Source organism: Chlamydotis macqueenii, chromosome 1 (assembly GCF_036417535.1).
Source record: "Chlamydotis macqueenii isolate bChlMac1 chromosome 1, bChlMac1.mat, whole genome shotgun sequence".
Classification (NCBI taxonomy): Eukaryota; Metazoa; Chordata; class Aves; order Otidiformes; family Otididae; genus Chlamydotis; species Chlamydotis macqueenii.
The window spans coordinates 213,902,482-213,927,431 of record NC_141556.1 but is presented as its reverse complement, the minus strand read 5'-3'; the positions used below and the strand labels follow the sequence as shown (position 1 = coordinate 213,927,431).

The 24,950-nt window shown below is 55.6% G+C and overlaps 3 protein-coding genes across 7 annotated transcripts in view; 1 reads left to right on the top strand and 2 right to left on the bottom strand.

Moving 5' to 3' along the window:
- FAM168A (family with sequence similarity 168 member A) overlaps nt 1–14,408 on the top strand; it is a 181,336-nt gene extending 166,928 nt beyond the window's left edge. For all 4 annotated transcript variants that reach the window (XM_086739770.1, XM_086739771.1, XM_086739769.1 and 1 more), the window contains 4 exons: nt 3,860–4,002; nt 6,731–6,905; nt 8,138–8,268; nt 9,362–14,408. In XM_086739770.1, coding sequence (XP_086595896.1) covers nt 3,860–4,002; nt 6,731–6,905; nt 8,138–8,250 — 431 coding nt within the window. In that variant the 3' untranslated portion in view covers nt 8,251–8,268; nt 9,362–14,408. The remainder of the gene's footprint in view (nt 1–3,859; nt 4,003–6,730; nt 6,906–8,137; nt 8,269–9,361) is intronic.
- On the bottom strand, nt 12,834–20,951 carry RELT (RELT TNF receptor). The gene is made up of 11 exons (XM_086739773.1): nt 20,892–20,951; nt 20,312–20,422; nt 18,915–19,000; nt 18,652–18,825; nt 18,473–18,558; nt 17,986–18,219; nt 17,746–17,826; nt 17,572–17,656; nt 17,287–17,475; nt 17,074–17,185; nt 12,834–15,392 (listed from the first exon to the last, which is right to left on the bottom strand). Exons 2-11 carry the CDS (start codon nt 20,405–20,407, stop codon nt 15,354–15,356), a joined length of 1,182 nt encoding a protein of 393 aa, XP_086595899.1. The 5' UTR covers nt 20,408–20,422; nt 20,892–20,951; the 3' UTR covers nt 12,834–15,353.
- A 2,832-nt stretch (nt 20,952–23,783) lies between these two features.
- The window catches only part of ARHGEF17 (Rho guanine nucleotide exchange factor 17), a 36,914-nt gene continuing 35,747 nt past the window's right edge, over nt 23,784–24,950 (bottom strand). For both annotated transcript variants that reach the window (XM_086739765.1, XM_086739766.1), the window contains exon 21: nt 23,784–24,498. In XM_086739765.1, the coding sequence (XP_086595891.1) occupies nt 24,308–24,498 (191 nt within the window). In that variant the 3' untranslated portion in view covers nt 23,784–24,307. The remainder of the gene's footprint in view (nt 24,499–24,950) is intronic.

Genomic DNA, 24,950 nt, shown 5'->3' with positions numbered 1-24,950 from the left:
TGTGAGTGTCTGGAAAACCTCAGCGTGTAATTAGTAGAAACCTAGATGTTATTCGGCAGAATTCCCTTGGAGTTCACCTGGGATGTGATTTCTCCTCCCCGTTGCATCTCTGGGCTGCTGCAGGTGAGATTTTGAGGGAGGACCTCAAAATCTCAGAGGGTGAGAGCAGGTACAGGGGTAGGAAGGGGTCTGGGGACAAAATTTGGCTGTGGCCACCCAGCGCGGGTGATAAAGGAGATGAATAATGTGGTCACCAGCCAGAGCCGTGCAGGTTGGCCTCACTTCCAGAGAACTGGCTCGGACACATTTAATTAGGACGTAGGTGAAGCCTTGAGGTTTGATTTGCAGTGATGCTTCAGGCTTGTAGCTGTGGTTGGCTTCTCCAGAGCTCTGCTGGGAGACATCATCTCATCTCATTCTGTTCTTCGGCTCGATCTCACCTAGGCCAGGTTTCGTTCTTCGGAACAAGCCTTCCCTGGGCATCCCATGGCAGAGAGGGATGAGAGCTTACTCATGAGCAGGGTGTCAAATCTGGATGGAGGAGAGTCAAGGAGAAGCCTGGGAGATGAGTCCTGTTCCCAAGGGGAAGAGTGCCCACCAGGATGGACTGGAGCCTCGCCCTGAACAGGGATAAATAGGAATAAATATGCAGTAGCTGCTCAGTACCTCCTCACATCTACACCACTAAGATGGAAAGGGTGCCGAGGGCTCCACTGCGCTGTGAACCACCCTGAATTGCACAGATAAATATTTCTGTATTAGCTCTAAGGCTAGCACGGGGAGGGGAAAGCTTTGTGCTGAATTCAGGGCACTTCTGTGTGGCGCGATCAATAGGTTTGAGATGTCTAGAGTGGCACGAGGGATTTAATCAGCAGTTTTAATAGAAGCTGGAGCTTAAAGGCTCGCTATTGCTTTGAAAATCCCAGCCCGGTGCTGAACCGCCAAGCGGCAAAGGCACAGGCCATGCCACCGTCCTAATCCTAATAAGGTGTTAGTCATAATTAGGCTTTAAAATAGCTGTCAGACATGCTTTTCCAAGAGGAGCTTCCATCATCTTGTGTCATTAAAATTTGATTACGCGTCATTTTTACCCACAAATTGTTCTCTTTTTCCCCCACTATATAAATGTGAAAGATCACATCTGCCTGGACTATTATTTTTAATATCTTTTTTTCATATCGTAGCTAAATTGTCCGTGATTCAGCAAACGGGAAACCACAGCAACTGTTAGCATTCAGGGCAGTGAAACCACCTAGCCTTGAGCTGGTCCGCATCTCCAGGCGCCCATCAGAAATGAAGCGTGATGCCGAGAACTGGCAGCCTCCAAGGTCTTTGTTGGAAAAAAAAAAAGAGTTCAGAATAGAAAAAAAATCCCTAGGATTGAAAAACAGGAGGTTGGTTGGTCTGTGGGTGACGTAGTCGTGTTTCTGGAGGACCTCATGATGGAAGAGTCTCCACTTCTGTTCGTACGGTGCCATTTCAAACCCGCGTTTCCTCTCGCCGCTGCCGTCTCTCGTTTAAAGATAGCTCCTCTCCTGCTGCTGTGAGTCAGAAGAAGGGTCGCAGCTATTCCGTTGTTTAATTAACACATTTTTTTCCAATCTGCAGTAATCAGGAGGCGGTGGGATGCTGATTGGGAGTTCCTCGAAAGCTCCTTGTTATCTTCACGCTGTTTCAGTGCTGGGCGGGTCATATGGGATATTAGCAGACTTGAAATCTTGGCTTGCATTAATTGCTGCCCTGAACACTGGTTGAGTAAATTAGTTCGTTATATTTGAGTGTGTAGACAAGTTATTGCTGGGCTAAGCCTTGGCTTCTCTATGCTACACAGTCTTGGGGGCCCGTGATGATTTCTCCCAGCCCTCCTGCAAGAGCCGCCAACAATTTCTCACCAGCCATCCCACCCCACCTGCTTCTCCTTGCTCGTACGAGTAGATTTTTTTTACCGTTTCCATTTTTTTTATCCATTTGTTGAGCTGTGACCAACACCTTGATGCTTTCACGGCACCGTTGATGCCGTCTGGGGTGTCCCATAACAGCAGTTCAGCTTTTAGTCTACCCTAAAAAAAACCAACCAAAACCAACCCCTTAAAGCACAACTTGAAGTATTCTTGAGGATTTTCTCCCAATTTAGCACTTGAGTACTAAAGTTGCAGGATCACCCTCATGGAGCCTTCCTTGGAGATGTCTCTAAAGGTCGGGAATTTGGGTGCTGTGTATCCTTGGTGCGGGGATCCCCGATCCTTGGTGCAGGTAACAGAAAATCGGATGGCGTAGTGTTCTAACGGAGTTGCTGAAAGCCAACTTTTTCTTTTGGAGAGCAAAACTGGTGGAGGGTATGGAGGTCAACCTCATATTCATCGCAAGCCAACAGGTAGGAAGGTGCCTTGAAAGGAAGCAGAAGAGCGGAGATTCTTAGGGGATGTCCTCACTCCAGGGAAAGCCTTGAAAAAAAAAAAGACAAATATGACTGGACTTGGATTAGAGAATCGTGAGCTGGTACTGCTGGGTCTTCATGGAAGGAAAATATAATTTGACAAGCCCCAGTCAACTCAGAACTTAATGAAAACAGCAGCAAAACCTCAAAGTGACACCCACAGCCAGCGGGTCAGCTGGCATCACATTATCCGTTAGGTTATTTTTTTGTTAGGTTAGGTTAGTTTGGATTTATTTTTGGGGACAAATTTCCATATTTTGGAAAGGCTCCTTCATTTTAGGTTGTTCCCCGTATACTCAGCATCTCCTAAATGCTGCAGGAGAAGTCAAGGTTTCTTTAGACCTTCGATAAAGTGTAGATCTGGGACTTGGATGCTCCAGCTACACAGCTTGGTGGGATGCTGGGGGACGATGGGGAAGACTGAGGGATGCTGAAGTCCATTTTATTTTCCTTGCATCCTACGAGAAGACAAGAACCGCTGCAATCTGCCATACCAGGATGACAACGCTGAAGATATTGCAAGGGACATTTCCCTGGCTGCCCAACCGTTGCCTTCCCAAGCCCCTGCTGCTCCGCGCGCCTTGCCGGTTCACCGAGCAGAATAAATGGCTTTTCTTACTGGCAATAAAGCAGATTTGCTGCTTTTGTGGCCAATGAAAATAGCCTGCGGGGAGCAGGACAGGTATAAAGGTGCTTGAGCGTCACTTGGAGTTGCGTCTTCCCCCTGCAAGGTGAGCTGATGGTCACAGCCTCCATTTGCAGGAGAGGAAACTGCTCAACACTGTCCACCTTGATAAAATACGTAGAGATATGCATCATTTTCACCTCTTAATATGAAAATGTGCTGCTTTTCTGGTCATTGCCTGGGGACATGGGGAGGGGACAGCAACACTGTGCCATGAAATCAGATCCTCCAGCAATTAAATTCTGGTTTTGGCCATCACACCCCAAGCAAAAAAAAGGTGAAAGGACAAAAAACTGGGGAGGAGAGAAGGAAAAACATTATTCTCATCAAGATGTATCGAGACGGGTAAGAAGGCGTGAGGATACTGCTGTCTTAGGTGACTTAAGTGCTGGTTGAGTCCCATCAAGTCATGCCTTGACCATTGGGAATACGCATCAGCTCTTTGGCCTGGTGTAGGCAGTGTTGAAGGAGCCACTGTGGGGTTGGGTGGAGGATGTAGCCATGGCTGCTGGGATCGATTAGCCAGGGGCTGGATTTTGGATTCTGAGGTGTCGGCTTGGTGGGTTTCATGAGATGTCAGTAGATGCTGGTGCATCTCGGTCCGCCTCCGTGCTGAGTGACGCCCAGCGAGCAGCCGGTGCGTCGTGAACAGCGGCTGGGGTTGCTCGTGCGCTGGGTGGAGCGACTCTGCGGCTGTAAGTCCTCACCCTAACTTGGACTACTCTTGTCTTCGCCAGGGTACACTGCGGGGACACCCTACAAGGTTCCGCCGACCCAGAGTAACAACGCACCTCCTCCCTACTCGCCGTCTCCGAATCCGTACCAAACCGCTATGTACCCCATCAGAAGTGCCTATCCTCAGCAGAACCTGTACACCCAGGTGGGTACCTCGTCGGTAGCTCACCACCTCGCTCAGCGGCGTCCAGATGCAGCCTGAAGTTCCTGCAGGGCTTCATCCTTGGCCGTCAGAGCTGAGCATCCATGTCCTGGTGGGATGGAGGTGCTCACAGTGGGGCTTGGTGGGTCTCCAGGATGCTGGAGTCTCTCTGGATGAGACATGGTCTGGCGTGGTTGTTGGTGTGCAGCAGTCCATGCAGTGGCATCCCAGTGGCTCAGCCAGGTTGGGAATTGGGTCTCTTCTCTCAAAATCACATGCCTGACTGCTGAGGCTCGTTGGCTCCAGGATGGTCCTTGCATGCACCTCTCCCCACACTCCCCAGCTCTCAACGCTGCTCTTCTCCAGGGCCACAGATGAGTCTGTGTCACCACAAAGTCCACTTGCTGGTGGCCGTCGGCATCTCATTCGACTTGCATTGCCCTCCTGCCACCTCCCATGGAAAAGCCCCTGTGTCATCTTCAGTAGCACAAGCTACTTCAAGCACGACCCAGATTTGTGTCCTCGTGGAGCAGCTCCTCCCTGAGCACCTGGACGGGTTTCCAGTACCATCTTCTCTGCTCCTGCATTGCCACCGCCTGCAGCTATGTGCTGAAGCCAAGATCCTCTGCAGGGATGCAGTTTAGGGCAGATGTCCTGCAAAAGTCACCTTGATGCCCCTTCCCACTGAAGATCACGAGCTCCTCAGAGCAATCTATCCTTACGGCTTCCCTGGCTTTTCCTCTCCTCTTTCAAATAACCAACTTCTCCAGCAGCTACAGCCTCATGGAGTGGTTTCTCCGTGCCCTGCTGAGACTGAAGCATCTCCTCTTCCCAGTTTTTCCTGCCGTCACCTCTCATTTCGTTAACTGAGTGTTGCATAAGCCTCTGGGGACCAAACCCATCCCTGCCCGCTGGCTCCTCTCTGATCTAGGCCACATCTGCTTAGCAGCTCCCACCAGCAAGCCTGAGATGGAGCGGGGCGTGCAGGTGCCATTTCCTCATCTCTGCTTCCCAGGAACCGGCAAATAAGAGTTTCAACAGCCTGGAAGCGAAGGAGATGGAGATGCTTTGGTAGATCTTTCAGCGTCTTGCACTTGCAGCGTTTACCGCCTGGCATGTTCCTTCTCCGCGGCTGATTTCTTAGTCACCTTTTCTTCATGAGCCTAGCTTATCTCTAGCAAGTCCTTCTCGTTCCCCGAGGAAATGTCTTTCTGCATCTGCAATTTGTCCTGTCAGCCTTTGTAGCTCCTGAAAGAAAGAAGGCCTTTAATAGTTCACCTGCATCTCCTTCTCCCCTTCATCCATACCTTCAGAGGTTCTCTAATGACTTTCACTAACGCATGATAAAATCTCCCTTTGTCTTTTTTACAATGTTTCTCACCCTCCCTGGTTTTCAGGTACTGGTGATGTCCCTGCCTGTCCCAGGAACAGCAGTTCTCTCCTTTGCGCCGCTCACGTTTCAAGCCCTTTGTTATTTTGGATGTGGAGCTGCTTCTGTTGGCTCCTTTCTTTTGTTCCCACCCGTAGAATCATACAATCTGTAAGGTTGGAAGAGACCTCCAAGATCATCAAGTCCAACCGTCAACCCAACACCACCATGCCCACTAAACCATGTCCTCAAACCCATCCTTCTCCGCTTGTTTCAAAACCCTGTGGGTCTCACCAGCCTGGATTTCAGAGCCCCTCTGTCTCCTGTGGGAAACCAGAGAAGAAGACACGCTTCCCAGACCCAAGCAAGCACCTTGGGATCAGCTGAGAACCATGGCTTCTCCTTTTCTTCCATCTCTTGCTCATTTTGTACGCTACGAGCCAGTCTTTTGGGTCCAGGCCCCATTTCATCCCACCAAAGGGAGACAGCATGGTTTGTCCCAGTCATGTTGCTTTCTTCCATCCTGGGAACTGTCCCCCACATCCATGGGATTGGCTTCATCCTTGCTTGTCCAGGTCTCCAGGCACTGGACCGTGCTCCTGGGAAGGATCAGCCCCTCGGCAGCACTCGAATGATGTCCCATGGGCAGCTCGTTGTATCAGGAGTTACGTGTGACACCTGCTTGTCTTAATGCTGCTTCTGCAACATGTCTGGAGGAGCTGAGGGCCTCGAAGTGAAGGACCACCACAGCAGAGCCACTCCAGACTCTGGATACAAGCTAGGTTTTGGCATCTCCTGTATCCCATCTGGAGTACTGCATCCAGCTCTGGAGCCTCCAACATCAGGAGGACATGGAGCTATTGGAGAGGGTCCAGAGGAGGCCACGCAGATGCTGAGAGGGCTGGAGCAGCTCTGCTGTGAGGCCAGGCTGAGAGAGCTGGGGCTGTTCAGCCTGGAGAAGAGGAGGCTCCGGGGAGAGCTGAGAGCGGCTCCCAGTGCCCAAAGGGGGCTGCAGGAAAGGTGGGGAGAGACTCTTCAGCAGGGCCTGCTGGGACAGGATGAGGGGTCATGGTTTCAAAATAGAGGGAGGCAGATCCAAGAATAATTTTTTTTTACGCTGAGGGTGGTGGAGCCCTGGCCCAGGTTGCCCAGAGAGGCGGTGGATGCCCAATCCCTGGAAACATTCCAGGCCAGGTTGGCCGGGGCTCTGAGCAACCTGATGTGGTTGGAGATGTCCCTGCTCCTTGCAGGGGGGTTGGGCTGGGTGGGCTTTGAAGGTCCCTTCCCACCCAAACCATTCCATGATTCTGTGATTCTGTGAATGACACAGACGATGGTGTTTTCTGTCCCCCTCTCAAACAGGGAGCGTATTATACCCAGCCAGTGTACGCGGCACAGCCTCACGTTATCCATCACACCACCGTGGTTCAGCCCAACAGCATCCCATCGGCTATCTACCCGGCCCCGGTCGCTGCGCCCAGGACCAACGGTGTGGCCATGGGGATGGTCGCTGGCACCACCATGGCAATGTCAGCAGGTAAGAAAAAAAAAAAAAAAAATCTTTCCATGTTCTGAGCCATGGTTTCATCTCTCAGGTAGCCAGGAGCCCTCTGTGCATCAGCTCAAGCTCCTTTTTTAGGATACTCATCATCTCACTTTGATGGAATGAACATTAACCTTGGTTTATGTGTCTCAGATCCTCTGTTGTTTTTTTTTTTCCGAAGCCTGTATTTCTCTCATTAACAATTCTTGGGATCGTGCATTGAATTATTGCCAAGAAATGCATCATTCATCCTTTTCCACCTGCGTTGGCTGTGGAACAGGGCTCCGCTCTGGGACGCCGTCCCCATTACGAGCGGAGATGTTGTTCCCTTGGCATGACAAGAACCACTCCGCGCGAGATTTACTGGAGCGAATGGATGTTGTTAATGCACGTGGGATGTCTTAAAATTGCGTCAGTAGCATTTGTAGAGAGATATCCCAGAAACTGAGAAGTTGCTTTGAGCATCCCCAGAACAGAGTAGCTTGGGGTTGTATCACAGAAGGGTTTGGGTTGGAAGGGACCTTCCAAGCCCACCCAGTCCAGCCCCCCTGCGTGGAGCAGGGACATCTCCAACCACATCAGGTTGCTCAGAGCCCCGGCCAACCTGGCCTGGAATGTTTCCGGGGATGGGGCACCCACCACCTCCCCATATCTGCTGAAGGCACTGTGCGAATTCTCGCCTAAAATCCCTCAGCATATCAGCTGCAGACGGTAAGAAAAGAGGCTGCAGTGGGCAAGTCCCTCCGTTTCATGGCCGGGAGAGCATCGCTCCTGCTGCATCCCGAGGTTCTCAGCTCCGCGGGTTTAGCTGAAGCAAAAGAGCTCCACTGCCCTTGGGAGATGAGTGACAAAGCTCTTCTTAATTGTCATCTCATCTCCTCTTGCAACCCTCATCCCTTCCAGTTGGATCTTTAGATGTTTCAGATCGCTGCTATGATCTGCTGTTGCAATTTAGCCTGGTTCCTTCAGCAGGTGGAAGGTGTCACCAGGTCAGTGGCCAATTCTGCTGCTGGCCTTTAGGGACAAGGAAAATCAGGAAAAGATGAGTTCAGGGCAGAAAGTAGCATAGAAAATACGCTGGAGCTTCAGGTGGGTTTATTCCATTCGCAGAACCACATGAGTCAAACGCCTTCGACTGAGGTCTCACGGGCAGAATAGTATTTGGGAGATCTGAAGAAGCTGATGGAGCTCTCCTCCTTGCTAAATATATCTCCATGCCATTGCAGGAACCTTGTTGACCACCCCCCAACACACCGCCATCGGAGCACATCCAGTTTCCGTGCCAACGTACAGGGCTCAAGGAACCCCCACCTACAGCTACGTACCTCCACACTGGTAAACCCACTGGCCAACTCATGTAAGTGCCGCTTTTCCAGGACCTCCTCTGTCCTTCTCCATTAATTAGCCACCGAGCGCTGCCATCGCGTCTCTCCTTCCTACAAAGCTTTGTCCGGGCGATGTTTTGACTCCAGAAGAGCTGTTTAGCCCTGCTCCTCGCTGCACGGCTCTCTGTGGTGTTAGCAGAGCACGGCGTACCTTGACCTTACACCTTGCTGCTCGGTGCCTGCGAGGCTTTACCGGTGGCCTCAGTGGCAGCAACCCCCCCTTGAGTGCAGTCAGGCGCTGTGAAGGTGGAAATTCTCATGCTTTATGGTTTTGGATGCATCACGTTCTTTCATAGAATCACAGAATGGTTTGGGTGGGAAGGGACATTTAAAGCCCACCCAGCCCACCCCCCCTGCCAGGAGCAGGGACATCTCCAACCACATCAGGTTGCTCAGAGCCCCGGCCAACCTGGCCTGGAATGTTTCCAGGGATGGGGCATCCACCACCTGGAATTTCTCCCCACCTTTCCTGCAGCCCCCTTTGGGCACTGGGAGCCGCTCTCAGCTCTCCCCGGAGCCTCCTCTTCTCCAGGCTGAACAGCCCCAGCTCTCTCAGCCTGGCCTCACAGCAGAGCTGCTCCAGCCCTCTCAGCATCTGCGTGGCCTCCTCTGGACCCTCTCCAGCAGCTCCACGTCCTTCTGCTGTTGGGGGCTCCTGAGCTGGACGCAGCGCTGCAGGGGGGTCTCCCCAGAGCGGAGCAGAGGGGCAGAATCCCCTCCCTCGCCCTGCTGCCCACGCTGTGGGGGTGCAGCCCAGGGTGCCGTTGGTTTCTGGGCTGTGAGCGCACGTTGCCGGCTCGTGTTGAGCTTCTCGCCCACCAGCACCCCCAAGTCCTTCTCCTTAGGGCTGCTTTCCATCCATTTCCTCCAGCCTGGATTTGTGCCTGGGATTGCCCCCACCCACGTGCAGGACCTGGCCCTTGGCCTGGTTGAACTCCATGAGGTTCACCTGGGCCCAGTTCCTGAGCTCGTCCGGGTGCCTCTGGACTGCATCCTGTCCCTCAGGCATCCCAACTGCACCACTTCTCCTAACGCCTTCTTTTTAATGTGTCTGCTCTCTTCCAGATCCGGAGTCAAACATTGTATGCAACTACACAAGTCTTACATCGGTGCTGTGGCCGCTGTACTGCAGCACCTCGTCTGTTTGCAAGAACAAAAGAAAAACAAAAAAAGAAGTGCAAGGGTCACTTTATGCATTCTTTAGTGGTTTTTGTAAAAGCTGCTTTTTCTAATCTTCTGCCTCCTTTTTTTTTTTTTTTCCCCCTCTCCCCCTTCTTCCTCCCCGCCCCCCATAAATTGTGTAACACACATACTGACACTGAGCAATAGTAAAGTTCTCTCTTTGGTCCTACCATGTGAAAGCTCAGAGTATCCACTTTTCCAGCGTTGCCCAGCCGAGTGACGCGAAGATCCCCACCACTTCTTGTTCGTTTGGGTTCTTTTCGTTATATTTTTCTGTTGTCGTTGTTGTTGACGAGAGCCTAGGTTTCCTTTGGCTAGTGAGAGTGGTTGGTGTTCAGGGTACGACGTGAAAAGCACAGCGCTGGTAGGCAGGCTTCTTCCGATTTGGTTGGGGTATTTTTAGTTGAATAATTATAAATTATTTAATCTTCCATAACATATTGCAAGAAAATTGGTGTCTTCCAGATAGCTGTCGTGATAGATTGATGATAAATGCATTATCTGCAGTGAAATTCTGAACTCATCCCTTCTTTTGTAGGAGTAAGAGAATAGAAATATAATTAGCGACGTAACACAGTTGTCCTAGGAAGTAGGAGGAACTGGGCATCATCGGGTCTTTGGTCTGCTTTACCGACTGGGCAAATGGATCTCGTGTGATGGGAAGAGCACACGCGTGCCCTGGTAGCATCTTGCGCCTCTTGGGAAAATTAGATGCTCCCCGTTGGCCGTGTCCCAGAGCTGTGTGAAGGAGAACTTCCTTCCTTGCATGGCTACCATTTGTGGTGAAGGAAGGAGATGCCCAAGGGTTGATCTGAAGAGCTTCTCCACGTTCAGGGGTTGGTCTGAAGAGCTTCTGCAGAGTCTGGTGGTGTGGGGAAAGAGGGCAGCTGGTCGATGGATAACGGTCTCCAAGGCAGGGTGAGGGGCTTCACCTTGGACCTGTGTCATTGGCCGGGCTGAGACCAAACCACGATGCTTTTGTGGTGATCGAGGTGACCTCTCGTTCTTCGGGTTACAGCTGGGCTTGGAGACTTTCAGGCGAAACGTTCATCCAGGCACAAATCCTGGAACCATAGACAGAGGCTGGAGAGGGACATGATGTCCAGCTGCTCTGCTTGGTGAGCGGGGAGAAGCAGGAGGAAGAGGAAGCAATAGCAATAAACACGCCGCCTTCCTCATGGAAGGCACCTGAGAAGAAGCCAGAGCAAGGAAGGCGATCCACAGTTGACGTGGACCAGGCTGGGAGACAATGGGCATGGAGAAGCTGTGGGCATCGGGGTAATTTCTGGGGGTTTTGGCTTACCCAAGGGCGTGAAGCCAACTGCAGCTGGTGACATCCCACCTCAGGGTGTCCAAGTAGAGCAATAAGTTGTCTCGAGGGCAGCAGTGCGAGTGTTCGTATTTGCAGACAACGCTTGCGGCCAGTTTGAGTTATTTGGAAATCTTTGTCTCTAAACCCAGCACAGAAACAACGTTTTTCTTTTCTTTTTTTTTTTTTTTTCCCCTAAGAGAAGAAACATCGTTGAGTTTTGATTTTTCCCTCAAGCGTGCCAAAAGAGTTGCATTCACGCAGAGGTGTTTGCAGCTCTGACGTCTCCTGGGCTGCGAGGTCATCACAGCGGGCCAAATCCAGAGCCTTTTAAAGAGGTCAGGTTAGGAGATGTGTGGGTGGGAATCCCTCCTCGTGCTGCTTGGCATGGGTTTCCAACCCACGCGTGGTGTTGAGTCAGCGCCCAGACCTCTCTGTAACTTTGGTCATGCCTGGATCACATCTCCAGATGGAGGTGAGGGCAGTGAGGGCCAACTCTGGAGGGTCACCCTGAGCAGGACACGGTGGTGTAGAGGTCAGACTGGAGGATCTTTCAAAAGAGCAAGGTGACAGGTTGTTGGCACCTGGGTGAGGCTTCCTTGCTCTTGGTGGCATCTCCCAGCTTGGCTTCTGCTGCTGTTGGAAGGAGCTACTGGAGCTCCTTCCCATGAGCATGGTCCAGATGGGGAGAAACAAGCTTAGAGACCCAAGAGGACTCTTCCTACTGTTGGTTAGTCCTAGGTGGTCTATCAGGTTGAGTGTTGGCACCGACGCTTCTGTATGGGGGTCGTTTGATTGGTTCTGCTGTTTTTAAAGGAAATCTAGCAAAGCTCTGGTTGACCTTCCCAACCTCAAGGGAAGCAAAGCGGGTGAAGACCGAACATCAATGGGGTGGGGTGGGGAAGGCGGATTTCTCACGTGCAGTACTTTGGGTTCGTATAAAAGGAAAAGAGGAGTACATAATCAGAAAGTTGCCCCGCTGAGCTTGGTGAAGCCAAGGGTTAGCACGTAAGGAACAACGGGACATTTTGAAATAACGATACTACATCGTCCTCCCATTGTTTGTAGGACACTACGGTTAAACTTGGGCCAAAAAAAAAAACCCCAGTAGATCACAGGAATTGAAGACCTCCAAAATATCCTTTTATTGCCCTCACTGTTGACTTCACATCACATACCAGCTGTCTGTCAGCACTGAAACACGTAGGATAGAGGAAGCTCTGCCCAACCTAACGGCACTACGACTTGCAGGGTCCAGGCAAGCTTTGTTATCACGGCCTGGGCTCTGCAGAGGAGGACCTTTCCCAGTAGACCTCCACCAGCAGACACCATCCTGCTGCTGGCCGCAGCACCCTTCTCCCTTAACTGCTTTAGGAATGACTGCTAAAATTTTGGCCCGTGGCTAGGAAGGCGACGCAAGGCTTTCTTCTGGAAGGAAAGAAAACACTAAAGGTGGGGTAGAAAGCTCCAGGAGCTGAGCATGGAGGATCACCCAGTGTTACTGGTAACGAGATCTGACACGGGGTGGGTTAGGTGTACTTCCTTCGCTTGGATCTATAGCAGATCTGATGCTCCTCATCCCGTACGCGCGGGCAGAGACACTCATTACCAACCAGGGTGTGAAGAGGTGAAACGTTCGCCGTCTGTTGGGTGAGAGGCTTTGGTGAGCACGTTTGGCAACTGGGGTTGGGTTTAGGCTTGGACCACCGCATGGCTCCAGGGCCACCGTACAGCTCTGGGGCCACCACATGGCTCCAGGCTTGGGTAGCTCCTGCCCCAGGTGGCTTCATGGGCCATGGAGGGACGTGGTTTTTGGGGAGATGGAAGGATGGGAGGAAAGCCCATGATCCCAAGCCCTTTCCTTGGCCAAGTGAAGGTCCTGGGGAGGTTGCAGCCTGGTGGGGGATGGACATTGATGAGGGGCCACCACCTTCTCAAATATTTCACTCCAACAAAGCTTTGTTGGTGTTGGTTGAGGAAAAGACTTCCCCACCTTGAGGGATCACACTGGACGTTAGCAGGAAAGAGCAGGAGGGGTTAAACCACCCTTAGCCGCTGCGTCTCGGAGATTAAAATTCCAGCTAAAGCAGAAGGAAAATAAGTCCCAAGCCCACGTTTCCACCGTTAACCCATCCCTGCCATTATCTTTGCTTCAAAAATGTGAGATTTGGAGGGGGGGAAGGTTTTTTAGCGGAGGTGGTGGCCCCCAACCCAAGCGAGCCCGTTCCCATCGCGCCTCCAAGCGGCTGAGGATTTGCTCCTGTATTTTAGGAATAATAACCCAGTCCAGCGTTTTTTTTTTTTTTTTTTTGCAGTTTTGAGATGTAATTACCACCAAGGGTTTATTTGTTTTAACGATGGCTATTTCACGGTGTCAGGTTGTCCCCTGGCCACCAGCGGTCACATCCCCCGCCGGGCATTTGGGATGATTTGGTCCTCGTCCGGAGGGCGTGGAATTGGGTTTTGGCTTTCTTTAGGAAGTAAAACCCCACGTTTTGGGAGTTTATTTTCGATAGGAGAACCCAACCAGCTGACCGTAGCAATAAGAGCCGCTGGATACCCAGAAATTCAGGGTTTGGGGGGTTGATTTTTTTAAAAATGGTCAATATTTTCAGGCCCATCGTCCCCAAAATGCGCTGACCCTCTCATCTTCCCTTTGCTTTGCCGTAAGCGGGGTGGGCGGGATCAGGCTTCGGATATTTTCTCTGCCCTGTGCTAGCATTCCCATAGGAAAATAAAGCCCGTTGAGGAGCGTGGGAGGGAGGAGAGCTTGGAAAAGGCCTTTTTTTTCCGCGCGTTGCACCGTGGCGTTTATAGATTCACCGGCGATTGGGTAAAATAACCCGTTCCGGAGATGTTTGCGAAGCAGGAATAGCAAAATCCGTGGTTTAACGGCAGCAATTCCCGGTCGGAAATGCTGTAGGGAAAAATCTTGACGCAACGTGGCCACCTGCAGCAAGGCCGCGTCTTCCTGCAAGGGACGGAGCTGGGGGAGCTGGGATTTTTCCGGGGCGCGGCGGGGTTCGGGATCAGGGCGTCGGGCGGAGCGAGGGTCGTCGGGTCAGCGGCCATCAGGAAGCAAAGGGAGGCAGGGAAAAATGAGACGGCGGGGTGCGGGACGGCACCCAAACCTTCCCATTCCCGTCGCACGGAGCAAACCCGCGCCGGCCTCCTACCCCTTTTTCTGCCTAATTAATTTTTTTAATTCATTTCGACCACCAAGCCAGCTCGTTTTTAAATATTATTGGACCTCTGAAGTAAAAATAAATTTAAAAAAAACCACCAAAAAATGCAAGAAAAAAATATTAAAACCAAGAGTAACCATGTCTTCCAAGTGTAAGTCTCAAGGGTGTGTAGGGAACGTGGCCTTCAACTGCCGCCCCGGAAAGCCCCGCAGCCTCCGTTTGTCCATCTGAAGTGTAAATTTCGGGTGTTTTTGGTTTGTTTTTTTTTTTTTCCATTTGTTTTCTGTTCTGGTTTTGGTTCTGAAGATCAGGTCGTGATCTCCCTGACAGATTTCAGCCAAGAGTTTGTAACTGTACGATATTTACTGTAAGATGTAGAACATTCGATAACTATTAAAATGTTTCCAAAAAAAAAAAAATAAATAAAAGAGCCCGAGAGGGTTTGGTGATTAGTTTTTTTTTCGCGCGGTGGTGGAGAAGTGAATGGGACCGACCATAAACCTGTTTCTAGGTTGGTGGTGGAGCTTGATGGTCTCCAACCCAACCTTGGCTGGGTTGTCCCACTGACCCTGGTGTGGTCAAGTCAACGTGGTCCTGGAGAAACAGCTCCTATGGAAAGTGGAGTGTGGGATCTTCGTGGTGAGCAGAGCATCACCATGATGTTCTCCTGGGTTGACTGAGACTTTGGATGATAGAGGAGGTGTGGACGCAGAAGACCAGCCTTGGCCAAAGCAATGCATGCACCGGTTGGGTTGTTGGTAAGGTCGGAGTTGGCCCATGATCCAGGGACCGTCATAGCATGCGATGTTGAGTGGTGGCACCTGGTGGTGGAGGGAAATCACGAGCTCATGACATTCCCGGAGAGGCTTCAGCGCAACAGACCCAGAAGATGACCATCAAATGGCATCTTGGCCGTGCGACAGCCTCTCTTGTGTGGTGGCTCCAGTGGGGCTGTGCTCCGGCATCATGGCTTCCAGAGATGCTCTCCATTAGGCCACCACACTGTGGCCACCACCACCAGTGTTGTGGCTTCTGGAGATGCTCTCCATTAGGCCACCACATTGTGGCCACCACTACCAGTGTCATGGCTTCCAGAGATGCTCTCCATTAGGCCACCACGCTGTGGCCACTACCACCAGTGTTGTGGCTTCTGGAGATGCTCTCCACTAGGCCACCACGTCGTGGCCACCACCAGACCTCGGTGACTGGGACTCCTCCTCTACTGGGCAAGACGTTGGATTTGCCATGCTGCTGGTGGACGCCTTGGTGGCAGGAGCAGAAGCCAAGCTGCCACCTCCAGCGCTTCGTGGCACCAAGTGCAGCTGGTTGTCACGTGGTCGCCATCGTCCTCTTGTCCCCGGCCGTGGGGTCTTGGTGGGTGTCACCGTCCCCCCGAGGCAGCTCCCAGGCCAGGTGCCAGCTGTGGAGGAGAAGGGATGGACCAGGTCTTGGGGTGAGGCAGGGTTTGGCCCGGGCTCAAGCGGCGTCAAGGTGTCCCCAAAAGGGCTGGGGACAGCCCGTGGTGACGGGAGCTGGAGGGGATGCAGATGGTGGGGAGGGTGCCTGGGAGGGCAGGGGTGCACATGTATGTGCATGCGAACTTAGAGAGCGCTGTGCACCAAGTGTGGGTGCGTTTGCATGCGTGTGTGACTGCATACATGTGTGTGTATACATACACAGACACGTATGCACGCAGAGGTGGGTTTGCACACACGCATGTTCATCCATGTATGTACGTGCAGCAGTGTGTGAACATGTTGTGTGCATGTGTGTATGCACACATAGAGCTCCATGTGTGCTTTCATGTGTGTATGACTGCATATACATACATGTACAAGGGCAGAGGTGGCTCTGCATGTGCATTTATACACATGTTCCTCCGTGCTTATGCGTGTGTGCATGTGCAGCAGGGTGTCAACGGGTGCACGGCGGTGTAGGTACATGTATGCACACTCACAGAGCTCCATGCGTGTGTTTGCACGCGCATAGGCCTGCGTCTGCGTGCACATATGCATGTGCATGCGTGCAGAGGTGAGTTTGCATGTGCATGTGCTCAACTGTGCAGTGGTGTGTGAACAGATGCATGCGTGCACATCTGCGTGTGCAGACGCGTGTGTGCACATTTACAGAGCTCCATGTGCAAGCGTGGGTGCGTTTGCATGTGTGTGTGTGATTGCATACATGTGTGTGCATGCCCACATATGCACATGCATGTGTATGCATGCACAGGTGGGTTTGCACGTGTATTTATGCACAGATTTGTCCGTGTGTGTGTGTGTGTGTGTGTGCGCATCTGCAGCAGTGTGCGACCAGGTGCATGCCTGCGTGCGCGCAGTCATGTGTGTGCACACTTACAGAGCTCCCTGTGCAGTCTGGGTGCGTTTGCACGTGTGTGTAACTGCACACGTGTGTGCACTTCCAGACGTGCACATGCATACGTGTATGTGTGCAGAGGTGGGTCTGCATGTACACGCGTTCACCTGTGCACATATGTATGTGCAGTGTGCACACATACGCACACGCGTGTTTGCACGCACGCACACAGACACCTCCACGGCCCCGCACAGCAGCCCCCGTTGCGGGGTTGGGCGGGGGGGGGGGGGGGCTGCGCGTGTGCGAGGGCACGTGTGCCCGTGCAGCTGCCCATGAGTCACACGCCAGCCCCTCCCCCGCCCGTGTCACCCCGTGCCAGGCCCTGCCACCAGCCCGCAGCACCCTGCAGCGGGTGACACCCCCCCCCGCGTCCTGCCTCCGTGTCCCCTCGGTGCCTCCTCAGTTCGCTGTGGGGGGGGGCACGTATAGGTGCATGTACAGAAGCGCACATACATGTACAAAAGGCTATGCACGCGTGTGGGGGTGGCTATACATGCAAATATCTGCACACGGGCTGTGAGCAGGTGTAGGGACATTTACATACATGCTTTTAGCGTGCTGCTGGAAGAGGCGTGAGGGTGTCGGGCTGCTCTGGCCTCACAAATCAGCCAACGCCCTCATTAGGCTTCAGAGTGAACGCGCCACCCTGCGGCCTCCTGCAGCCCCCTTTTTCCCTGGGAAGGACCCACTCGGGGCTCCCCACCCCCCTCCCTCCGCACCTGCCTCACCTCCTGGGGGGCCTCGACGCTTTTCAACCACGGGGGCCGCGTCCCGCTGCTGCCGGGGAGGGGGCCGCGGTGGGGGTCACTCCTCGTCTCGGGGATCCGGGACACCCGAAACCTGGTTGGGGGGGGGGGGGCGAAGGGGGGGGTGGCGACATCAACCTATCCCCACCCTGGAGGTGGGGGTCACGCTGTGGGGGAGGGGGGGTCCCCAATTACCTGCCGACGGAGAGGATGGTGACCTCGCCGGGGTGACCCCCGGTTTTGGGGACCTTGGTGGCGCCGAGCGACGGCAGCACCTGGGGCCACTTCTTCTGGCTGCAGCGGGCGCAGGGGGCCGGACCCTGCACGGTGTGGGGGTGCTGCTGGTGCCGGCAGGCGGGGGGAAACTGAGGCAGGAGGTGCAGCCTGGGACAGCGCGGGGAGACGGCGTCAGCGGGGGGGGTTGGTTGCACCCTGGGGTCCACACCTCCTTTGCCGGGGCGGGGGGGGGGGTGGTCTTACTTATTTTTGGGGGTGCAGCCCGGCGGTGGCACCGGTTGCTGGCCGCGCTGCTCCTTCAGCAGCTCCTCCAGCGCCACGGCGTTTTCTACGGGTGGGGGGCACACCGAGGTGGGGCGGGAGGTCACGGGGGTCCAACCCACGTCACCGTCCCCCCCTCCAAGGACCCCCCCCGACCTTTCTTCTCCGTGATCAACCGCACCAGCACCCCGATGGTGTCCTCGTTGGGGTCCTCCAGCTGGTAGACGGGGCTGGGACCTGGAAGCGGAAACTGGGATGGGGAACTCGACGACGGGGGATAAACCTCCCCCCACCCCCTGGGGACACGGGGGACCAGAAGCCACGGGGATGGGCTGAACGAGGCGAGGTGGATGCGGCATCGCCCCGAAAAGCGCCGGCGGCACAAGCGGGCCTCACCGGTGCGGCCGGGCTGGGGTTCCTTGCCGGCGGTGCACTGGTAACCCTTCCTCTTCAGCAGGTTGCAGAGCAGGACGCCCAGCAACCCCACGGCGCAGAAAACCGGGACGAGGGTCAGCACGGCCGCCTGCGCTGCTGCTGCCTCCTCCTCTTCCTCACCCGTCAAGGTCGCCCACGTCGCGTTGGTCCCCGCTGGCCAGTCCGGTGTTTCGGGGCTGCGGGCTCGCCGCCGGCCTAGGGGGAAAGCACCGGATCAGGCCCGGGGAGAGGTTTTGTTGGGATTCAATCCCATTTTCCCCAGGAGCTCTGCTGCAGGGTTGACTCCTCAGGGAAGCGGAGGCCACTCATGTCATGAGCGGAGACGGCCTCAGCTGCCACAACCCAGCAGGACGTCCCGCCTGCTCTCGAGGCGGGGGACGCATCCTGCGGCGTCCCCGGGGCAAACGCTGCTGCAAAACAGGGCGACGCCTCCGTCCCAAGCACCCACCTGCGCACCCCGGGGTGCTGCGTGGAGCGACGGCGCAGGGCAGGCACCGGCCGCGGGGCTCCCTCTCCCCGCGGGGGCTGTAAAACCTGCGGGGTGGGACGGGAGGGTCAGGATCCGGCCCAGGAGCCGTTTTGGGGCTGGGGGTTCGCCGTATCCCCCCCGACCCCAGCTAGGCTCACCCCGGCACGCAGGCCCCGCAGCGGCTGTCGGTCACCGCCGTCCCCGCTGCCACCAGGATCCTGTTGCTGGCCCAGCAGCGGGTGTGAGCGGAGCAGGATGCGTCCCCCGGTGAGAAGGTGCCGGGGGGACAAGCTCGGCACGTCCCCGCCGAACCCGGTGCTGAGCCGCAGGCCTGCATGGAGGGAGAGGGAGGTGAACGACGGCCGCATCCTGCGCCTCCCCTCCGGGGTGGATGCGGCGCGGGTGGGCACAGCTCACCCCCGTGGGCTCCTCGCCGGGCGGGCATCCCGGCCTCCCGCGCTCCCGGGGATCGCAGCTCCCGGCCGCGGCGCTGGAGCCGCTCAGCACCTGCAGGAGAAGCAGAGAGCGGGGCTCAGCGCCGGGCGCTGCGGCTCTGCTGTGCCGGTGGTCACAAGGGGCACGACGGGGGCAAACCTCTCACGTGGACCACGGCGGACGCAAACCCACTGCCAGCGACACGGCGGATGCAACCCATCGCTGCACCGCGGCCGACGCAAACCCGTCACCGGTGACAGGATGGATGCAACCCATCGCTGCACCGCGGCCGATGCAAACCCGTCACCGGTGACAGGATGGATGCAACCCATCGCTGCACCGCGGCCGACGCAAACCCGTCACCGGTGACAGGATGGATGCAACCCATCGCTGCACCGCGGCCGACGCAAACCCGTCACCGGTGACAGGATGGATGCAACCCATCGCTGCACCGCGGCCGATGCAAACCCGTCACCGGTGACAGGATGGATGCAACCCATCGCGTGCACTGCGGCCGACGCAAACCTGCCACCGGTGACAGGATGGATGCAACCCATCGCTGCACCGCGGTCGACGCAAACCCGTCACCGGTGACAGGATGGATGCAACCCATCGCTGCACCGCGGTCGACGCAAACCCGCCACCGGTGACAGGATGGATGCAACCCATCACATGCGCCGCGGCAGATGCAAAGCCATCGCTGGTGGCAGGACGGGTGCAACGCCATCGCGCGTGCTGCGGTGGACGCAAACCCACCACCGCCACGGCGACGGATGCGAACTCGGTGCATGCACGGTGGTGGACGCCGTCCTGTCACAAGCCATGCAATCTCGTCGCACGTGCCGCGGCGGGCGCAAACCCATCGCACGCCGGACGCAAGCCCGCCGCGTGCGCCACGGTAGATACAAACCCATCGTCAACGACGGGGTGGGGTGCAAACCCGCTGCGCGCACCGCGACGGACGCAAACCGTGCCACGGCGGACGCAAGCCCGTCACCGCCGACACGACGGGCGCAAGCCGAGCCAGCCACACGCCGGATCCAAATGCATCGCCCACAGGGCCCACCCAACGTGGGACAGGGGACTCGGGACAACCCATGGAAGAAGCCGCGTTCCCTGCCAGTCCCTGTCCTGGAAGAAGCTTTGAAAAAGGAGAAGGAGGAATTTTGGGGGGAAAAACCCCAAACGAAGCATCTCCTCGGGGCTGGGGTCCTCCGAGTTTCCACGTGAGAAATATTTTGCGGAGCCCTGTTGTGGCGACAGGGCGGGGATGCCGGGATGGGTCCGAGGGTTGGAGGAGCCGAAAGCAGAGCCACGGAGTGATGGGATGCGATGGGATGGGATGGGATGGGATGGGATGGGATGGGATGGGGCTGTACTCACCCCCAGGATGGTGACAAGCCACCAGCTCCTCTTCATCCCGCTCCTCTTCATCGCCGGGGGAGACTTGCCCAAAGGGGGGAGCAGCAGGGTCACCATCCAGGAAAAATCCCGCTGGAAGAAGGAATTTGGGGTCATGTTCCCATCACGGGGATGCTCCAAGGCATCTGCTTAAAAATCCCCGCGGCAGCGGTTCCCCCTCATCCCCCCGAAAGTTCTTCTGGGTTGCCCAGCATCACCCCTTCCCTCGCAGATCCCGACTCCATCCCGAATCGGAGAGGGATCGACCCCGCAACGGAGTGAGGACCGACCCTGCAAGGCGCACGGGAAGGAGCAGATGATGCTGAACGCCGTTAAATAAAGAGGTTTTTCCTGCTCCGGAGGAAATCCGTCCACATCTGTCACAAGGAAATAAACTCACTAAAAAAAAAAAAAAAAAAAATTAAATTAAAAAAAAAAAAAAATCAAGTGAGCCCCCAGGCTCACTCCGACCTCTCCAGGCTCAGCAATTAATCGTTAAAATTAAAATAAATGCTGGCAGCACGCAGGAAGGGAGGAAAAAAAAATAAATATCAGCCCAAACCCGGATCCAGCCTCCGCTGCCCGCATGGAAATTCCCCCGGTCGTCACGGTCCCGTGAGAACCACGCCGGAGCTTCGTTACTGCCTCTGCCTGACGAGTTTTTCTTAATTAGCGGCCGGTATCATTGATAGATGTAACTAATTACAGGCAGGAGGGGAGATGCTGAGGCAGAAGCTGGGTCATTATAGGAGGTGGGCTGGGACATGATGGCACAGCCCAAAATGAGCGTCCTCCAGTTCCTCCCAGTAGCTCCCAGTTAGGGAGAATACACCATCAGGGTGCCAGAGGGAAGCCAACCGGCCCTTGTACCCCTCTGGGGAGCTGCACCCCCAAACCAAGAGGCACCAAGAAGACGGTGACGACTTGGTTTGGGTACCCACCCCCTCAAATCCCATCGGATCACACGGGATCGTTATTCCCGTGGCCGGTAACCTACGGCTGCTCGCCGGGATGCCAACGAGGGCGGAACAGGGCTTCAGCCGATGGCTCCTGCAGATAAATTGGGGGGGAAAAAATATTATTGGGGGAAAAAAAAAATATATATATTTTGGGGAATGGCTCTCAGAAGCGGATCGGGACAATTGTCCGGCAGACGGAGCGAAACGCCGCGTCCGGATAATTTTTTGCTGTCGCAAAAAAAAAAAAAAATCCGCTATGGAAGTTGACGGATGCCGGAGGCGTCGCTGGCGGTGGGATGCTCCGGCCCCAGTTTGGGGAGCAGCAGCCTGGGATTTTTCCACCTCCGGCCAAAAAAAAAAAAAAAAAAAATTTAAAAAAAAATCATCAAAACCAACAAACTCGACCCAGTTTCTGCCTCTTTTTCCCAGCGGCTGCTGCCGAATTTGCCGTCACCGATTTTCCCCCACCCTTGGTTTTAACCGGCTGCACCCCACCCTCTGCACCCCACTTCGCCCACCCAAGCGAAGCCCCCCCGCACCCCCCAGCCCTTTACATTTGCAAAAAAAAAAAAAGGGGTCGAGCACCCCAAAAAAGCACCGGGGGGGGGTGAAAACCCCGTTAAAGCGAAGCAACCCGAGCCCCCCCCCCTCAGAGTGGAATGAGCCCCCGCGGGCCGGGGGGGACCCCCTTACCTGCCCCCCCCCCCTCCCCCCGCGTCGGGCACCACCGGCTCCTTATGAATGAAACCCCCGCCGGCGCGCGCCTCGCCTCCCACTACGCCCCGCCCCCTTTTCCGTGACGTCACGCGGCGAGGCTCCGCCCCCAGCCTTCCCCGTGCGGGCAGCGCCGCCTGCCGGGCGAGACGGGAGGTGCGGGGGGTGGGATTTGGGGGCGTCCCAGCCAATTTTTGAGGGGAAAATGGGAAAAAATAAGAAGGCGGTGGGATTTTACCTGTTCAGGAGGAAATAAAAAAAAAAAACCAACGTTTTTTTGCCCGCTATGGGGGCACCCATGGGTGCTGCCCCCCGTTTTCTCATCTGGGACAGGAGGGAGGGGTCCCGTCCCCCCCCCAAATTAGGGTTATCCAGGAGGGAATGGCTGCATCCCAGTAATGGAATGGGTTTCTTCCTCCCACCGGGGTCTTCATCGCCGCCAGCACTGGGCACCCTCGGGGGCGAAGGGCGCGACACGGGTGGCGTTCAGTGACAAAAAGCCTCCTGGAGCGGCCAAAATCCCATCCCCCTCCCCTCTTCCCAAAATATCCCCATCCCAATCAGCCGGACAGACGGACGTGGGGTGGAAGTGTCCCCGGTGGGGATGGGGACACCCCGGTTTGGCCCTGCCGCTGCCGCGGGTGTCACCTCTGCCGCGGGGGGGAGAGCACCGGCCTTGCCCGGATCCTGGGGTGGAAGTAGGAAAATGGCGGGAAAACGGGAAAATGGCGGGAAAAGGGGAAAATCGGGGAAAAAAGGGAAAATGGAGGAAAAAGGGAAAATGAGGAAAAATGGGGGAAAAAGGAAAAATGAAGGGGGAAAGGGGAAAAAGGGAGGGGAAGGGGAAAATGGGGGGAAGGGGAAAATGGGGGAAAAGGGGGAAAATGGGGGGAAGGCGAAAATGGGGGAAAGGGGGAAAATGCGGGGTAAGGGGGGAAATGGGCAAAATGGGGGAAAATGGGGGAAAAAGGGGGGAAATGGGGGAAAATGGGCAAAATGGGGGAAAGGGGAAAATGGGGGAAAAGGGGGAAAATGGGGGGAAGGGGGAAAATGCGGGGTAAGGGGGGAAATGGGCAAAATGGGGGAAAATGGGGGAAAAAGGGGGGAAATGGGGGAAAATGGGCAAAATGGGGGAAAGGGGAAAATGGGGAGAAGGGGAAAATGGGGGGGAAATGGGAAAATAGGGAGGAAAAGGGGAAAATGGGGGAAGGGGAAAATGGGGGAAGGGGAAAATGGGGGGGAAAGGGAAAATGGGGGAAGGGAAAATGGGGGAAAGGGGAAAAATGGGGGGGAGGGGAAAATGGGGGGAAAAAAGGGAAAATGGGGAGGAAAGAGTGAAAATGGAGGGAAAAAGGAGGGAAAAAGGGGAAAATGGTGGGAAAAAGGGGAAAATGGGGGATTTTGGCCTAGGACAGTCTCATTTTTAGGGTCCCAACTGCCATCCCCCTAATTTAGGGGTGGGGGGACATCTCGGTGTCTGGCAGGGGACGCGAAGACGACACTTGCTGTCATGAGAACGTCGGCGGGGGCTTCATCCGAAACTCCGTGGGAATCACAGAGATTTGGAGGGGGGGGTCCCCTAATTTCCTCCTCCTCCTCCCCCCCACCACTTCCACCAGTACCACCAGTATCCCTGCGGGGTCCAGCTCCATCCATGGGGTCTGGCTCTGCCTCGGGGCGATGAAGCGGGAAAGTTTGAATCCCCCAAATCCGAAGCAGAGCAATCGGCAGCGAGGTGACCCCCCCCTACTCCCCAAATCCCACCCCCCCCAATTAATTAATTATGTTTATATATAATATATATATATTTAAAACAAAACGAACAAACAAACAGAGCTATCTGGGTGCTGGCGATGGAGCGAGCGGGTTAGCGGGAGGCCCGGGGCGGAGGGGGGCACCGCGGGCGTATTGTCCGTGGGGTGGTCCCGCGACGTGGCCGGGGGGGGGTCCCAGGGGACGGGGTGACGGCGCAGTGACACCCCCCCCTCCAAATCCCCGAAGCAGGCACACACAAAACCGGAGAGCGAGGCGGGTTCCTGGCTGTACGGCATCCTCCGGCCATCTTCTCCGCACCCCAAAATTGTCTCCCTCGCCCCCCCGCCCCGCCCCAGTCCGGGGGGGCGGTGGGGGGCTCATCCCCCCCCAACCCCGAGCACACAGAGAGCAGCCGGGTTGGAGATGAGAGGTGCTGGGGTGGGGGGTGATGGGGAATTGGGGTTCAAGACCCCTCCCCCCTCTCTGCATACAGGGGGGTCAGCGCCCCCCCTTTCCTCGCCGGGATGGCCCCCGGGGGGGCCGCGGCCGTTCACGCTCTCCAGAGGAGGAGGTGGTTGGTGCTGTCGTCCCGGCCCACCGTCTCGCTGCTGCTGGTCAGGCGGAAGTCCTCGTAGCCGTCCCCGCCGCTGATCACCAGCATCTTGGGTTTGGAGAGGGCGAGGGCGGGGGCGCGGGGGCGCGACGGGTCGCGCTTCTCGGCCTCGCTCGGCTTCTCGGCCCCTGCCAAGCGCAGAAGCCCAACGTGCTGTCAGGTGGCCCCCGCCATGGCTCACCTGTTCCCCATCAGCATCCCAACCGCATCATCCCAGCATCATCCCACCAGCATCATCTCACCAATATCTCACCAGCACCATTCCACCAGCATCATCCCAGCATCAGCCCATCATCATCATCCAAAAGCATCATCCCAGCATCTCCCATCAGCACCATCCCACCAGCATCATCCCAGCATCACCCACCAGCACCATCCCACCAGCATCATCTCAGAACCCTCCAGCACCCTCCCACTAGCATCCCACCAATATCATCTGAGCATCATCCTCCTAGCATCATCCCACCAGCATCACCCCACCAGCACCGTCCCACCAGCATCATCTCAGCATCCTCCCACCAGCATCCCACCAGTATCATCCAAGAATCATCCTCCTAGCATCATCCCACCAGCACCATGC

What these genes read in the sequence shown, in the direction of transcription:
- RELT (XM_086739773.1), bottom strand. Translation starts at nt 20,407, where the DNA reads ATGGTGACCCTGCTGCTCCCCCCTTTGGGCAAGTCTCCCCCGGCGATG. An exon ending in CAGCACCCCGGGGTGCGCAG is followed by an intron (nt 18,220 to 18,472) that starts GTGGGTGCTTGG and finishes CTTTCCCCCTAG; the next exon opens with GCCGGCGGCGAGCCCGCAGC. An exon ending in GGCTGCACCCCCAAAAATAA is followed by an intron (nt 17,476 to 17,571) that starts GTAAGACCACCC and finishes GCGCTGTCCCAG; the next exon opens with GCTGCACCTCCTGCCTCAGT.